The 15,952-nt window shown below is 41.8% G+C and overlaps 1 protein-coding gene across 4 annotated transcripts in view; it reads right to left on the bottom strand.

Moving 5' to 3' along the window:
- Nucleotides 1–15,952, bottom strand: part of LOC147012393 (delta(14)-sterol reductase TM7SF2-like) — a 107,415-nt gene that overhangs the window by 38,172 nt on the left and 53,291 nt on the right. For all 4 annotated transcript variants that reach the window (XM_085856507.1, XM_085856505.1, XM_085856508.1 and 1 more), the window contains exons 3-6: nucleotides 15,479–15,675; nucleotides 13,577–13,631; nucleotides 12,973–13,167; nucleotides 10,446–10,549 (exon numbers count right to left, since the gene is read on the bottom strand). In XM_085856507.1, coding sequence (XP_085712633.1) covers nucleotides 10,446–10,549; nucleotides 12,973–13,167; nucleotides 13,577–13,631; nucleotides 15,479–15,675 — 551 coding nt within the window. The remainder of the gene's footprint in view (nucleotides 1–10,445; nucleotides 10,550–12,972; nucleotides 13,168–13,576; nucleotides 13,632–15,478; nucleotides 15,676–15,952) is intronic.

Here is a 15,952-nt window from a genome sequence, read left to right as displayed (position 1 = left end):
TGGTGAGGAGTTTCCTTGTTTTGATATCTCGATTGTTGATTTCCATTTGTGGCCAGTTTATTATTCTGCAGCTGTATTGGAATATTGGTATTGCGAGTTGGTTAATGGCTTTGATTTTGTTTCTTGGGGTGAGATATTTTTTCAGGTTCAGCATCGTTTGACGCAGGAATTCTTTGGTAATTGTTTTCTGCATTTGTTTGTGACGTATTTGGTGGCCCTTTTCTCCTCCAAGGTATTTGTATGATACTTCGTTTTCTAGTTCCTGTATTGTTGTATCTACGTAGATTTTTATGTTATGTGTTTTACTTGGTCTACCTTGTATGAATGTGAACGTGGCACATTTATCAAAGCCAAATTCCATTTGAATGCCGTCGGAGTACCGCTTCACTAATTTTAGTTGTTCTGCCAATTTTTTTTTGTCATTTGCTGCGAAGAGTTAAATCATACATATACAATGGATGTGTCACTTTTCCTGTCTCTTTGGACGTTTTTTATATTATTGGTGGTTAGGGTATATCCATATCCTTGCAAGGTTACTCAGTGGGTCCAGAGCCAGGCAGAACAGGATGGGTGAGAGGCTGTCTCCCTGGAAGATCCCTTGATGTATCTTCACTGCTGGTGTTTCGATCTTTCCTTATGAGTACTGTAATATCAATGTGGTATTTCAGTGTTCCATGGCTTTCTCAATTACAGTAGTCTGATTATTTGGGGGTTGATCTTCTACATTTGCATATATTTTATCATCATTGAATGTGGAACACGATAAAAAGCTTTCTTATAGTCTATCCAGTTGGTGGACCATTTGGTTCTTCTCATTTTGCAGTTTTCAAGTATGGCCTTGTTCACTAGTAGGTGGTCTATTGTTACATAACAGCCTCTTACATCCCTTCTGGTGTGTGTGTGTGTGTGTGTTTCATTCTCGTTCGTTCTGGGATTCACGTCAAGCAATTGCACAGTTACAGATTGAGATTCTGTAATGGCCTTTGTGACCAATGATGGCCATAGCGACGTGAGATGCACTTGTTATAGACAGCTCAGGTTTTAGCGAAGGGGCAGTGCGATGCATTGAATATGGGTTGCTGAAAGTATTCCCACCTGTTAGGGGGCAGCAATCGTGCAAAGCTAATGGCTGGCAGTATCAATTGGAAGGGAAGCTGGTGGGGGGGGGGGGGGGATAAGATGAGTAAATAAGCAACGAAGTGAGTGAGTGAATGAGTGTGAGTTGGAGACATTTGCAAGTGGTTCGGAAACGAGTCGGTGCTTGGTAAATAACCTCGCAGTTATATCTGACTGGAGTTTGTTTGTTTGTGTGTTTGAGCTGGAAAGTTCTTTTCTTTCATAACATGTCTGTCAGTTCTTGTGGTTTTTCAGTGAGTCTGTAGCTCAAGCGTCCAGCAGAATCAGTTCTGGCCAATCGACATGTAAATAATTCCACAAGCACAAACTTTAATTTCACACAAGTAAAACAAACCCTTGATATTTCTACATTTTGAAAATAACCTCCACTACCGAAGGTGATGGAGGTTATGTTTTCACCCATTTTTGTCTGTCTGTTGGATTCGCTATAAATGTGAGATATCCCTTATTGTCGGGTTGTGTTTGTGTGTGTGTGTGTGTGTGTGTGTGTGTGTGTGTGTGTGTGTGTGTGTGTGTGTGTGTGTGTGTGTGTGTGTGTGTCTGCAACGCGAGGCTCCACAGCATGAACCAGCTAACCGATTTCGATGAAACTTCGCCAACAACTGGGAATGTGCGCGTTTGAATTTCGTTGCCTAGCAACCACCCATTGCTGTGCAGCGGCTGAAAAACCGCGTACAGTATTTTCAATACTTGTCCTTCAGTTTTGAATGTAGAGAAACAAGACTTCGGAATTAAACACCGAGATATTTAGAAAATTTTACTCGAGCCGATTTTTGATTAAGGTTTTATTTTTCAAATGGTAGTCCTTCAAAAATCGGGTGCCGATTTACCGTCATTTTTTATGAGGGGCTTAGGAAAGTGGACGTGGTTGATGAAAAGTGGGAGTGGCATTGGAAAGTGGGAGTGGTGTAGGAAAGTGGGCGTGGCTTATGAAAAATATTGTGTGGCTCAGGAGGTGTGGTCAAACAAGAGCATTGAGAGAAGTTTATCGGGTTTTGTGTGTGTGTGTGTGTGTGTGTGTGTGTGTGTGTGTGTGTGTGTGTGTGTGTGTGTGTGTGTGTGTGTGCGCGTGTGCGCGTGTCCGTGTGCGCGCGTGCGCAACGCGAGGCTCCACTGCACAAACCAGCAAACCGATTATTTTCATATGGTAGACCTTCAAAAATAGGGTGACTATTTACCGTCATTTTTTTATGAGGAGTGCCAGTTGGCAAAATACGCAATCGGAAAAATTTTGCCAGGCAGAGGAACAATTGGATGTGAACCAATACGTCTTAGCAATGAATCTTCGTCGGTGGATCGGTCAGAGAGAAAAACCATCGTATCCAGCGCTTCGATCCGAGCGGATCCCTCGTCGCCGACCGGCTTGTTACTTACGAAATATAAAGATTTCGTAAGTATATTGATGACTTCCGGACTCTGTTTGTTTGTGTGTTTCTTTGTAGGCACGATAACTCGAGAACGGAAGAAGCTACCAATGTCAAATAACACCACGTGATTCAGGAGGGTGATGGCTCGCGCTGATTAGATTTTGGTCAAAATCGGTCAAAGGTCAAGGTCACAGTGAGGTCAAACATCCAAAACATTTGATTTTTGATGGTTTGGTACAGAATCATCGGAGAAACTTCTGGTTTGCGTCGCTACCTTCTCTAGAGACAGCTTTTATGAGACAAGGTTAGAGGTCAAGTTGACGATTTCGTAAGTACCAGTCTATGACTGCTTGTTTGTTACTTATGAAATCTAAAGATTTCGTAAGTTTATTGATGACTTCTGTTTCTGTTTGTGACTTACGAAATCTAAAGATTTCGTAAGTATATTGATGCCTTCCGTTTTTGTTTGTTTGTTTGTTACTTACGAAATCTAAAGATTTCATGAGTATATTGATGCCTTCCGTTTCTGTTTGTTTGTTTGTTTGTAGGCACGATAACTCGAGAACGGAAGAAGCTACCAATGTCAAATTACACCACATGATTCAGGAGGGTGATGGCTAGTGCTGATTAGATTTTGGTCAAAATCGGTCAAAGGTCAAGGTCGCGGTGAGGTCAAATATTCGATTTTTGATGGTTTGGTACAGATAACTCGAGAACGGAAGAAGCTACCAATGTCAAATTACACCACGTGATTCAGGAGGGCGGTGGCGAGCGCTGATTAGATTTTGGTCAAAATCAGTCAAAGGTCAAGGTCACAGTGAGGTCAAACATCCAAAACATTCGATTTTTGATGGTTTGGTACAGAATCATCGTAGAAACTTCTTGTTTGCGTCGCTACGTTCTCTCGAGACACCTTTTATTAGACAAGGTCAGAGGTCAAGTTGACGATTTCGTAAGTACCAATCTATGACTGCTTGTTTGTTTGTTTGTTTTTAAGCACGATAACTCAAGAACGGAAGAAGCTACCAATGTCAAATTACACCACGTGATTCAAGAGGGTGATGGCTTGTGCTGATTAGATTTTGGTCAAAATCGGTCAAAGGTCAAGGTCACGGTGATGTCAAATATTCGATTTTTGATGATTTGGTACAGATAACTCGAGAACGGCAGAAGCTACCAATGTCAAATTACACCACCTGATTCAGGAGGATGGTGGCTAGTGCTGATTAGATTTTGGTCAAAATCGGTCAAAGGTCAAGGTCACAGTAAGGTCAAACATCCAAAACATTCAATTTTTGATGGTTTGGTATAGAATCATCGTAGAAACTTCTGGTTTGCGTCGCTACCTTCTCGAGAGACAGCTTTTATTAGACAAGGTCAGAGGTTAAGTTGACGATTTCGTAAGTACCAGTCGATGACTGCTTGTTACTTACGAAATCTAGATATTTCGTAAGTATATTGATGCCTTCCGTTTCTGTTTGTTTGTTACTTACGAAATCTAAAGATTTCGTAAGTATATTAATGACTTCCGTTTCTGTTTGTTTGTTTGTTTGTTTGTTGGTAGGCACGATAACTCGAGAACGGAAGAAGCTACCAATGTCAAATTACACCACGTGATTCAGGAGGGTGATGGCTTGTGCTGATTAGATTTTGGTCAAAATCGGTCAAAGGTCAAGGTCACAGTGAGGTCAAATATTCGATTTTTGATGGTTTGGTACAGATAACTCGAGAACGGAAGAAGCTACCAATGTCAAATTACACCACGTGATTCAGGAGGGTGATGGCTTGTGCTGTTTAGATTTTGGTCAAAATCGGTCAAAGGTCAAGGTCACGGTGAGGATTCGATTTTTGATGGTTTGGTACAGATAACTCGAGAACGGAAGAAGCTACCAATGCCAAATTACACCACGTGATTCAGGAGGGTGGTGGCTCGCGCTGATTAGATTTTGGTCAAAATCGGTCAAAGGTCAAGGTCACAGTAAGGTCAAACATCCAAAACATTCGATTTTTGATGGTTTGGTACAGAATCATCGTAGAAACTTCTCGTTTGTTTTGCTACCTTCTCTCGAGACAGCTTTTATTAGACAAGGTCAGAGGTCAAGTTGACAATTTCGTAAGTACCAGTCTATGACTGCTTGTTTGTTACTTATGAAATCTAAAGATTTCGTAAGTTTATTGATGACTTCTGTTTCTGTTTGTGACTTACGAAATCTAAAGATTTCGTAAGTATATTGATGCCTTCCGTTTTTGTTTGTTTGTTTGTTACTGACGAAATCTAAAGATTTCATGAGTATATTGATGCCTTCCGTTTCTGTTTGTTTGTTTGTTTGTAGGCACGATAACTCGAGAACGGAAGAAGCTACCAATGTCAAATTACACCAGGTGATTCAGGAGGGTGATGGCTAGTGCTGATTAGATTTTGGTCAAAATCGGTCAAAGGTCAAGGTCGCGGTGAGGTCAAATATTCGATTTTTGATGGTTTGGTACAGATAACTCGAGAACGGAAGAAGCTACCAATGTCAAATTACACCACGTGATTCAGGAGGGCGGTGGCGAGCGCTGATTAGATTTTGGTCAAAATCAGTCAAAGGTCAAGGTCACAGTGAGGTCAAACATCCAAAACATTCGATTTTTGATGGTTTGGTACAGAATCATCGTAGAAACTTCTTGTTTGCGTCGCTACGTTCTCTCGAGACACCTTTTATTAGACAAGGTCAGAGGTCAAGTTGACGATTTCGTAAGTACCAATCTATGACTGCTTGTTTGTTTGTTTGTTTTTAAGCACGATAACTCAAGAACGGAAGAAGCTACCAATGTCAAATTACACCACGTGATTCAAGAGGGTGATGGCTTGTGCTGATTAGATTTTGGTCAAAATCGGTCAAAGGTCAAGGTCACGGTGATGTCAAATATTCGATTTTTGATGATTTGGTACAGATAACTCGAGAACGGAAGAAGCTACCAATGTCAAATTACACCACCTGATTCAGGAGGATGGTGGCTAGTGCTGATTAGATTTTGGTCAAAATCGGTCAAAGGTCAAGGTCACAGTAAGGTCAAACATCCAAAACATTCAATTTTTGATGGTTTGGTATAGAATCATCGTAGAAACTTCTGGTTTGCGTCGCTACCTTCTCGAGAGACAGCTTTTATTAGACAAGGTCAGAGGTTAAGTTGACGATTTCGTAAGTACCAGTCGATGACTGCTTGTTACTTATGAAATCTAAATATTTTGTAAGTATATTGATGCCTTCCGTTTCTGTTTGTTTGTTACTTACGAAATCTAAAGATTTCGTAAGTATATTAATGACTTCCGTTTCTGTTTGTTTGTTTGTTTGTTGGTAGGCACGATAACTCGAGAACGGAAGAAGCTACCAATGTCAAATTACACCACGTGATTCAGGAGGGTGATGGCTAGTGCTGATTAGATTTTGGTCAAAATCGGTCAAAGGTCAAGGTCACAGTGAGGTCAAATATTCGATTTTTGATGGTTTGGTACAGATAACTCGAGAACGGAAGAAGCTACCAATGTCAAATTACACCACGTGATTCAGGAGGGTGATGGCTTGTGCTGTTTAGATTTTGGTCAAAATCGGTCAAAGGTCAAGGTCACGGTGAGGATTCGATTTTTGATGGTTTGGTACAGATAACTCGAGAACGGAAGAAGCTACCAATGCCAAATTACACCACGTGATTCAGGAGGGTGGTGGCTCGCGCTGATTAGATTTTGGTCAAAATCGGTCAAAGGTCAAGGTCACAGTAAGGTCAAACATCCAAAACATTCGATTTTTGATGGTTTGGTACAGAATCATCGTAGAAACTTCTCGTTTGTTTTGCTACCTTCTCTCGAGACAGCTTTTATTAGACAAGGTCAGAGGTCAAGTTGACAATTTCGTAAGTACCAGTCAATGACTGCTAGTTTGTTTGTTTGTTTGTTTGTAGGCACGATAACTCGAGAACAGAAGAAGCTACCAAGGTCAAATTACACCACGTGATTCAGGACGGTGATGGCAAGCGCTGATTAGATTTTGGTCAAAATCGGTCAAAGGTCAAGGTCACGGTGAGGTCAAATATTCGATTTTTGAATGGTTTGGTACAGATAACTCGAGAACGGAAGAAGCTACCAATGTCAAATTACACCACGTGATTCAGGAGGGTGGTGGCGAGCACTGGTTAGATTTTGGTCAAAATTGGTCAAAGGTCAAGGTCACAGTGAGGTCAAACATCCAAAACATTCGATTTTTGATGGTTTTGTACAGAATCATCATACAAACTTCTGATTTGCGTCGCTACCTTCTCTCGAGACAGCTTTTATTAGACAAGGTCAGTGGTCAAGTTGACGATTTCGTAAGTACCAGTCTCTGACTGCTTGTTTGTTTGTTTGTTTGTAGGCACGATAACTCGAACGGAAGAAGCTACCAATGTCAAATTACACCACGTGATTCAAGAGGGTGATGGCTTGTGCTGATTAGATTTTGATCAAAATCGGTCAAAGGTCAAGGTCACTGTGAGGTCAAATATTTGATTTTTGATGGTTTGGTACAGATAACTCGAGAACGGGAGAAGCTCCCAATATCAAATTACACCACGTGATTCAAGAGGGTGATGGCTAGTGCTGATTAGATTTTGGTCAAAATCGGTCAAAGGTCAAGGTCACTGTGAGGTCAAATATTTGATTTTTGATGGTTTGGTACAGATAACTCGAGAACGGGAGAAGCTCCCAATATCAAATTACACCACGTGATTCAAGAGGGTGATGGCTAGTGCTGATTAGATTTTGGTCAAAATCGGTCAAAGGTCAAGGTCACTGTGAGGTCAAATATTTGATTTATGATGGTTTGGTACAGATAACTCGAGAACGGGAGAAGCTTCCAATGTCAAATTACACCACGTGATTCAAGAGTGTGGTGCCGAGTGCTGCTTAGATTTTGGTCGAAATCGGTCAAAGGTCAAGGTCACAGTGAGGTCAAACATCCAAAACATTCGATTTTTGATGGTTTGGTACAGAATCATCGTAGAAACTTCTGGTTTTCCTCGCTACCTTCTCGAGAGACAGCTTTTATTAGACAAGGTCAGAGGTTAAGTTGACGATTTCGTAAGTACCAGTCGATGACTGCTTGTTACTTACGAAATCTGAAGATTTCGTTCGTATATTGATGACTTCCGTTTCTGTTTGTGTGTTTGTTTGTTTGTAGGCACGATAACTCGAGAACGGAAGAAGCTACCAATGTCAAATTACACCACGTGATTCAGGAGGGTGATGGCTTGTGCTGATTAGATTTTGGTCAAAATCGGTCAAAGGTCAAGGTCACAGTGAGCTCAAACATAATTCCGTAAATTCACGTGGAGAAATGGAGTATTTTTGCTTCGCTCGATGTTACGAGTTCATTTTAACTTCGATTTTAATTTCGTCTTCGGTTTTTGCGATCGTTTAGGATGCTTAAAACTCGGTTGTAGAAATTATGGTAAAAATCGGATGTTTTGGAGACGTTTTAAGATTGTATAAAAAATATTTCACTCGACGCCTCACGGGTCGTCCCATGATGCAGTGCGCTTGAGCAGACGCGTCGTTGAGTTACGTTAAGGTATAATATAATTGCGTGGAGAAATTACGCTCGACGTTACGATTTTTGATGGTTTGATACAGAATCATCGTGGAAACTTCTGGTTTGCGTCGCTACCTTTTCGAGAGACAGCTTTTATTCGACAAGGTCAGAGGTCAAATTGACGATTTCGTAAGTACCAGTCTATGACTGCTTGTTTGTTTGTTTGTCTGTTTGTGTGCAGGACTTCTCAAAATGTTATCTACAGATTCGGACAAAACTTGGTGGATATGTTGGGGAGGGATGTGACAAGGTAGAACTGATTCAATTTTGGTGAAGATCCGGATCTGGATCCAGTAACGGGAATTATTTAATTTTTCAAATTTTTTTTCACCATTTGGAGATAGGGCCAAAAACGATATATGGTGTTACGGTTGTGGAAATTCACAGGACACCATAAAGGTATCCCAGAGATCAGTTATGTGGATAAATCTGTGTTCAGATAGATTTCCCCCACCGATGTTTAAGGGGCAATTATTCGTGTGCAGGGCTGTGAATCTTCAGTTAGCTGTTTTTCTTTTGCTCTCTTTATTTTGGACCAACCGCCTCTCAACCACCACAACCACCACAACCACCACCAACCGCATTTCAACCACCACAACCACCTTCTCCCCAACCGCCTTCACAACAACCACCTTCTCCACAACCGCCTTCACAACAACCACCTTCATCACAACGACATCTCCTCGCCATCTCCTAAACCACATCTCAACAACGAACAACATCGCCTCACGTTCATCTCCGCAAACGCCGCCATCTTTGCACCAGCCACGGAAAATTCCCCACGAACAACATCTCTGCCACCAGACGCGGGGACTTCTTCGTTGGGGCGAGGGTCGATGATTTCACCCACGTCTGTTCTCTCCGAGCTTCGTGACAATTCGGATCAAAAGATCGAAAGGGGCGGAGCCAGCGGGGGGTCAGAGGTGAGAGATCGGAGATCAAAACCTCGCCTCACGGATCCAATATAAAGGCGCGCAGAGACGCCAAGCGGGCAGTTGTGTGGAGTCGCGTTGGGAGCTGGGTCAGTCTGGAGTCTGGAGTCTGCAGTCGGTGAGGAGCTGGAGAGAGCGGAGGAGACTGGACCTAGGAGCGCAGCCTGCTGTGCCGTGCTGAACAGTGGGTCGCTGGAGAGAGGCCGGAAAGGAGTCGCCAACCAGCGGCATAACGGTCCGAGGTGATCGGGTCCCGGGACAGTCCAAACGACACTGAGGAACGGGCGGGCTCTTAAGAGAGCATCAACTCTGAAAGAGCAAAGGCCCGTTCGTTCCTCTGAGGCGTTGTCGACTCGGCCCGATCGACCGGGCCGCACGACGAGGCCTGGGCCGAGCAGCGGTCACGCCAGCTGCCGTGTGGACGGGACGTCGAGGAGCGCCCAGCGAGTCGCCACGAAGGCGACAGGTAACCAGCGCAGTCTCTCGGAGCTTTTGCGGTCTCCACAGCTCCGTGACTTATAAAGACCCACGAGGTCCAGTTCTGCCCACTTGCCTTTTCTGGGGTTTTTCTTTGCATGAATGATGTGGCGCCAAGTCCGTTAAGTAGAACTGTTAAGTACATGTGTGTACATAATAAATAGATTGTTGTAGTTCTTTTTCTTGCTTGTGTTTTGTCCCATACGTGCATTGGTTGCATACATAACTGCATGATTGCATACGTGCATTGGTTGTATACATGACTGCATGATTGCATACGTGCATTGGTTGCATGCATGACTGCATGACTGCATGACTGCTTACGGGTGTGAAATAAATGTCGTTGTTTAAATGTTCACCCGTTCGTTGCGTCCTTTCCCTCATTGAACTGCCATAATTAAGTTCGGAATATAGCTAGCTTTTTAATAGCCGATAAAAGAATCGGGTTCAACGGGGCTTCGCGATAATACCCTGCTCAGTCATCACAAAACGGAGCGAGCTGCTTAAGCGGCTCGTTTCCAAGCAGGCCCCGTTGAAGTACAATCTCTCGGTAGTCTGCCTGCGTGATTAATTAGGTAAATCGACCATTCGGCAATCAGACCCTGTAGCGCGGGTAGAGTATTGACAACGTTGTGGTGTGCTTAAAACGCACCCGTAACTGGATTTCGGCATTTATCCGAAAGCTGCGACTCGGTTTGCCACGTCCGGTGGGCGCGTGGCCGCGATGAGCTAAAAGCGGGCGCTCGCACGCCGACGGGCGGGAAACCACAACAATAGCATGATATTTCAAAAATGTATTTTGCTAGATATGTTCTCATGGACCAGGCATTGCATGGCAGAGGTATGTGCTCTACCAAGTGCCGTTCTCATTAAATATGAAATATTTATCCACACATTTGTTATGTAATAATAGTTTACAAACATACCCAGCTGAGAAAAGCGATTCTAAGCATCAGCAGAAACTTGAGGTTCAAACGACCAATTCGTGGGCTCAGCTCACGACCAAGGTAGAAGTCGACGAATACATTTCCTGCAAAACATGTATGATCGTTTAAAAATAATTCTCAAAATTCACAACATGAAAGTCTGCAATGCACCTTCATTCATAGCAGTTGCTTTTCCTTTTGTTCTTGTCACCCACCCAACTCATCGACCAAGTTTTGTTATAATCTGTCCACAAATCTTTGAGATATCATGCTATATATCATTTTTGGCTCTATCACAATGGTGAAGAATCACTTGAAAAATTAAAAAATTCTCGCATCCGTATCCAGATCCGGATCTTCACCAAAATCGAATCAATTTGTCCTTGTCGCACCCACAACCCGTCCACCAAGCTTCATCCGAATCCGTGTCCAACTTCTTGTAATATTATGCTATATATTGTTTTTGGCCCCCATCTATCAATGAGGATGAATCGGTTGAAAATTTTTTTTCATCGTGATCGGATCCGGATCTTCACCACAATCAAATCAATTTGTCTTTGTCACACACCCAACCTGTCCATCAAATTTAGTCCAAATCCATTCATAACTTTTTGAGATATTCTGCTCTCAGACAGACAGGAGTGAAAACATAACTTCCATCCACCTTTGGTGTTCGAGGTAACAACAAGCACACACAACCACTCATCCCCACACATATAACATCAGATCATGAGTAAATCTAACCTAGTGTTATTTAACGGCACAACAGCGGCTCAAACTTAAGATCCTAAGATATTAGGCCAGCCACCTTAACCATTAAACCAACACCAGGCTTACTTTCCTGCACGAATAACATAAAATAAAGTATATTTTCTTGAGTTATTAAGATCATGAAACTTACCTTTAATAATAATGATGATAAACTTGATCCAATAATGTGATTGCGATGTTGATGATGGCGATGATAAAGACGACTTGATGGAAATGATGGTACATAATAGCAGAATCTTCAACACTAAACACATGCCCTATCCTCCCATGCTATAAAATATAAATGTATTGCATAGTTCTTGGAAGTACTGAATTATGAAGGCGATTTATTTTTAGTCTTCATGTATTTAATCAATTTTAAATATAGGTTTAAACGTGTGTGTGTGTGTATGTATATATATATATATATGTATATATATATGTATATATATATATATATATATATATATATATATATATATATATATATATATATATATATATATATATATATACACATCCCAGGACCTTCCTCTGGCGCTTCGATTCCTTGCCAGAAGCCTTAGTAGGTGCAGGGCGTTTGGGCGGCATCGTGGGGCTTGGAGAAAAAAACGTAGAAAATATTCGAAGTTCACAAGCGAAACTTTGTCTCGTGTGTTGTGTGACTGGTCGAGCGCCACGCGTTATAATTTATTGCTTAAATAATTTATATTTTATATATTATTACCGCGATGTACCGGGGGAATCCGCAGAAAAAATTAGTTATGTTCCAAGGGAAAACCCGCGATGAACCGGGGGCGCGATAGGTGAACCGCGATGAAGCGGGGGTTGACTGTAATTCGAGTTCAAAATTTAACATTACATTTAAATACATTGTTTGTCGATCACAAACTGACGATCATAAACTGATAAGACAGACAAACAGACGGACGGACTTTCCAATTGCTTAACTCCGCTTTTTGCTTTGCATGCGCGGGTAAAAACAGCGGAGGAGACCATCAATGATGTAGCACATTTAATTGCTTAAAAAAAGGTTTGGTAAATTAAAAACTCCTTCAATTGACCTCTCACACCGGCACTTGACCAGAAATTAATGGTCGCCTTCAGAATAAAATCAGACATGTGCCAAAGCTTGGAATATATTGGCCTGAGGAAGCACGCTGGGAAGCGGGTGAAATGGTACCTGGATCGGGTCTCCTTTTGCTTTTTAACACTTAATGAGGCACCTTCATAATTATATCTAAACATGCTTAGTTTCTCAACATCTGTTCAGCTAGAAAATAAAGAAGCTCTTTCGTAAAGGTACATAGAGCATTCGTCGTTGATCAACACATGTATCTAAGACTAGCAGAAGCATATGGTAAAAATTCTATGATATAAAAAAAGAAAAAATAATTCTGATAGGTTTTAATTAATTTGAAGCACTATAATAGAGGAGAAGTATTTTGTTAAACCGTACACACATGTACATACATAAGTGCAGCAGAAGTAATGTGAACTGCTGCCGTTTCTTCCCTGAATTATCATAATTACAGGCCTGATGGACTGGGGGGCCGAGGAGGAGGGTGTTCAGGGGGTGCTTATGTTCCGCCAACACATAAGTGCCTTTCCTGAAATCTTTTATTTCCTTCGTATGTTTTGCATAGAAACTTTTATACCACTTGATTGTGGGTTTTACGGTTTCAAGGCTGAGTATGTTTTGCACAGAGTGATATGATATATATGACCACTGTACTCCATGATATTACACACACTATAACAATTAAAACAGCCTTACCTGTGTTTGCATTTGGTACCAGTTCTTCAATTGGTGCTGCGAATGACTTGACATATAAGAGGAAGCAGAAGATGAGGCCAATGGTGTAAGCTGCGATCATAAGCTGGAGGTAGTGTTGGTACACATATGCTAGGTTTACACCTGCATACCACAAGTAAGCCATGAGGCCTGTTGTGATAACGAAAGCCTGTACACCTGTGTGAAGTACAAATATATTAGGAGAAATATTTATTTTTGGGAGTGTCTATACATTTTTATTATGATGGGTTTGGAGGTGATAAAATATATAAATTGATGATAAAATTAAATGATAAAAACTGTGTGTTACTGAAAACTTATGAAGACTAAGATTCTCCACTTGTATTTGAGTGATCTTGAGTGAGGTTGTTTGTCCAGAACCTCCTGTGTGCACACATTAAATCTGTTTGGTAGTTCAGTAAATGTTCTGAATTGGACTGAAGATGTGTAACTATCTTCAGGAGTAATCAGAGACTCAGGTAAACATAACAGGTTGTTTTTACAGATTTTGTCTGTTTTGAAATGTAGAAAATAAAAAATACTCTCGTGGCTCGAGATAACATTTAAATTGATAAACATGCCTTACCGTTCAGGTTATACTTCAGTTTAACACCATTTGGCATTGGTGGGCCTTCTCCAACCTATAAAAAACAAACAATCAAGTTCACCAAAACTTTTACAATCTCTTCTCGATATAGATTAATTAATTAATTTTCATTTGAGGTTACTTTATAAATTAAAAAGAAACAAACAGCATCTTAAAAATGACATGTAAATTTTTTTCAATCATAACTCAATGATTAAATGTACAGAATGTCCAGAAATTACCGCTCCAAATTCAAACCGTAAAAAATAAATAATGAAATGGGATAGAATGATGTCGTTTGCTGCAGGTGAATGCACATTTTGGGTTTTTAATGTTTTTTTTATTGTTATATAGATTTTTTTTTTTTGAGCCATTATTCTTTGCACCAAGCATAGTCCTTTGGCCATTTTTCTTTGCTGAAGCCACCATCATGTCTGCCAATTACCTGGATATACGTTGGAGAACCTTTTACTCCTGCAGTTGGTGGACCTGTAACCAGAGGTCATTTACCAACAGGACGGAGCTCCCTTACACTGGAGTCTGATGGTGCACGATTTCCTCATTTAATTCTTCAATGAACAATTGATTTGGTGTGACTGTCTCATTCTGTGGCCTCGTGTTCGCCGGGTATAACCCCTCAATATATTTTTTTCTATTGTGTTATGTGAAGGACATTGTGGACCAAACTAAGGTTACTGCGGCAGTGAGAAAGACAACTTTTTGATGTCAAGGCTCGTGGAAGAGCAAGAACACTCAACGGATCAGGAACAAACCCCATCATTGTATCCCAACAGAACTACAGGAATGGGAGTGAGTGGGGGATACCAACAGCAAAGATGAAGGCCAAGATTGAGGAAGACTTGGACAAACAATGGGTGTGGGGAGGAAAGTGGGGTATGGGAGGAAATAGGGGGAGGGGAGGATGCATGGACACAGTATGGATTCAGAAGGAAACTCTCAGGAAGGAAAAACAGTAAATTTGGAAGGGGTGGGGTGGTGCATTAAGGGGGATAGAAAAGATCATTGTTTTTGATGGGGGATGATCTGAGATGGTCGTGAATAACTGCCTTCAAGATGTGGAGGCAAGAATAAGATTTGGGAGAATTTGGAAGTTGGTTACACGGGTGGGATAAAAGAAGAACCAATGAGTGGAGGTAAGAAGTGATTCTGGATTTTGAGAGTTGCACCAGAACGGGGTTGATGGTGGACTGCATTCGTCCTGCAGATACCTGGGGGTGGGTGGGGGGAGGGGACAAAGCACAGAAAGAGCACAGGGTTGGGACTGCAATGGAGACCATAAATGCAGGGATACTGAACTGAACCTGGAAGGATATCGAGTATCGTCTTGACATATTACATGTTTATAAGGGGTGCTCACACCGAAGTACCGATGATGATCTTGAAAATAACACTGAGAAATGTTCTTTCACATGCAACAAACCACATCATTGCATCCCATTTAGTTTGCTTTTATTACGGTTTGAATGTGGAACGTTAATTGCGAATACCATGTTTTTGGAGAGGTTAAGGGGGCATGGGGTGCAAATGGAACAGGAAGAATTCAGTGAGAGGGGCTTGCTCCCAAACACCCTCGTTCTTTTCCTTTCTCTTTGAAATTATCAATGAACATCTCTCTCCATATCTCTCTCTCTCTCCCCCTCCCCCCACCCTCCCTCTCTCTCTCTCTCTCTCTCTCTCTCTCTCTCTCTCTCTCTCTCTCTCTCTCTCTCTCTCTCTCTCTCTCTCTCTCTCTCTCTCTCTCTCTCTCTCTCTCTCTCTCTCTCTCTCTCTCTCTCTCTCTCTCTCTCTCTCTCTCTCTCTCTCTCTCTCTCTCTCTCTCTCTCTCACACGCACACACACACTAGATTTCTTCTGTCACACTTTCAGTAATAAACAACACACTTTTCCAAGAGGGAGTAGATAGAGTCCAGCCTGAAGGAAACACCATGCCAACACTATGAGAAAGGCCTTGGGCTCCCATAAAGTGGACCAGCTCCCAGGAAGTCTCGGTAAAGGGAAGAGAGCACCACTTGGAGCCTGACATGCCAAGATCATCCACAGAGGGATGAGGATGACTATGAGGTAGCGTTGCAGCAGTCCTGGTTAACAACAGAGATAATTGATGACAACAATCAAATCGACCAAGTCCAACATGTTTTTTTAAACGTCATTGCTTCTTCGCACATAATGATGGCTCTGCACACAGCCCACTGCATCAGTGAATACCATCAAACAATCTTTTACATTGTCGAGCCTTCTTGAACATCCATTTTCAGTGAACTACCAAGTTTCGTTTTAGTCATTATACTCGTCGCATGCACAGGGGGCATGGATCTGCCACTGGCTGAAACCATTCCACATGTGTGGGACGTGGAC

Source organism: Eptatretus burgeri, chromosome 15 (assembly GCF_056783735.1).
Source record: "Eptatretus burgeri isolate ZD-2024b chromosome 15, Ebu_testis_v1, whole genome shotgun sequence".
Taxonomy (NCBI): domain Eukaryota; kingdom Metazoa; phylum Chordata; class Myxini; order Myxiniformes; family Myxinidae; genus Eptatretus; species Eptatretus burgeri.
Note: the sequence above shows the minus strand (reverse complement) of the source record. Positions and strands in the feature narration are given on the sequence as shown.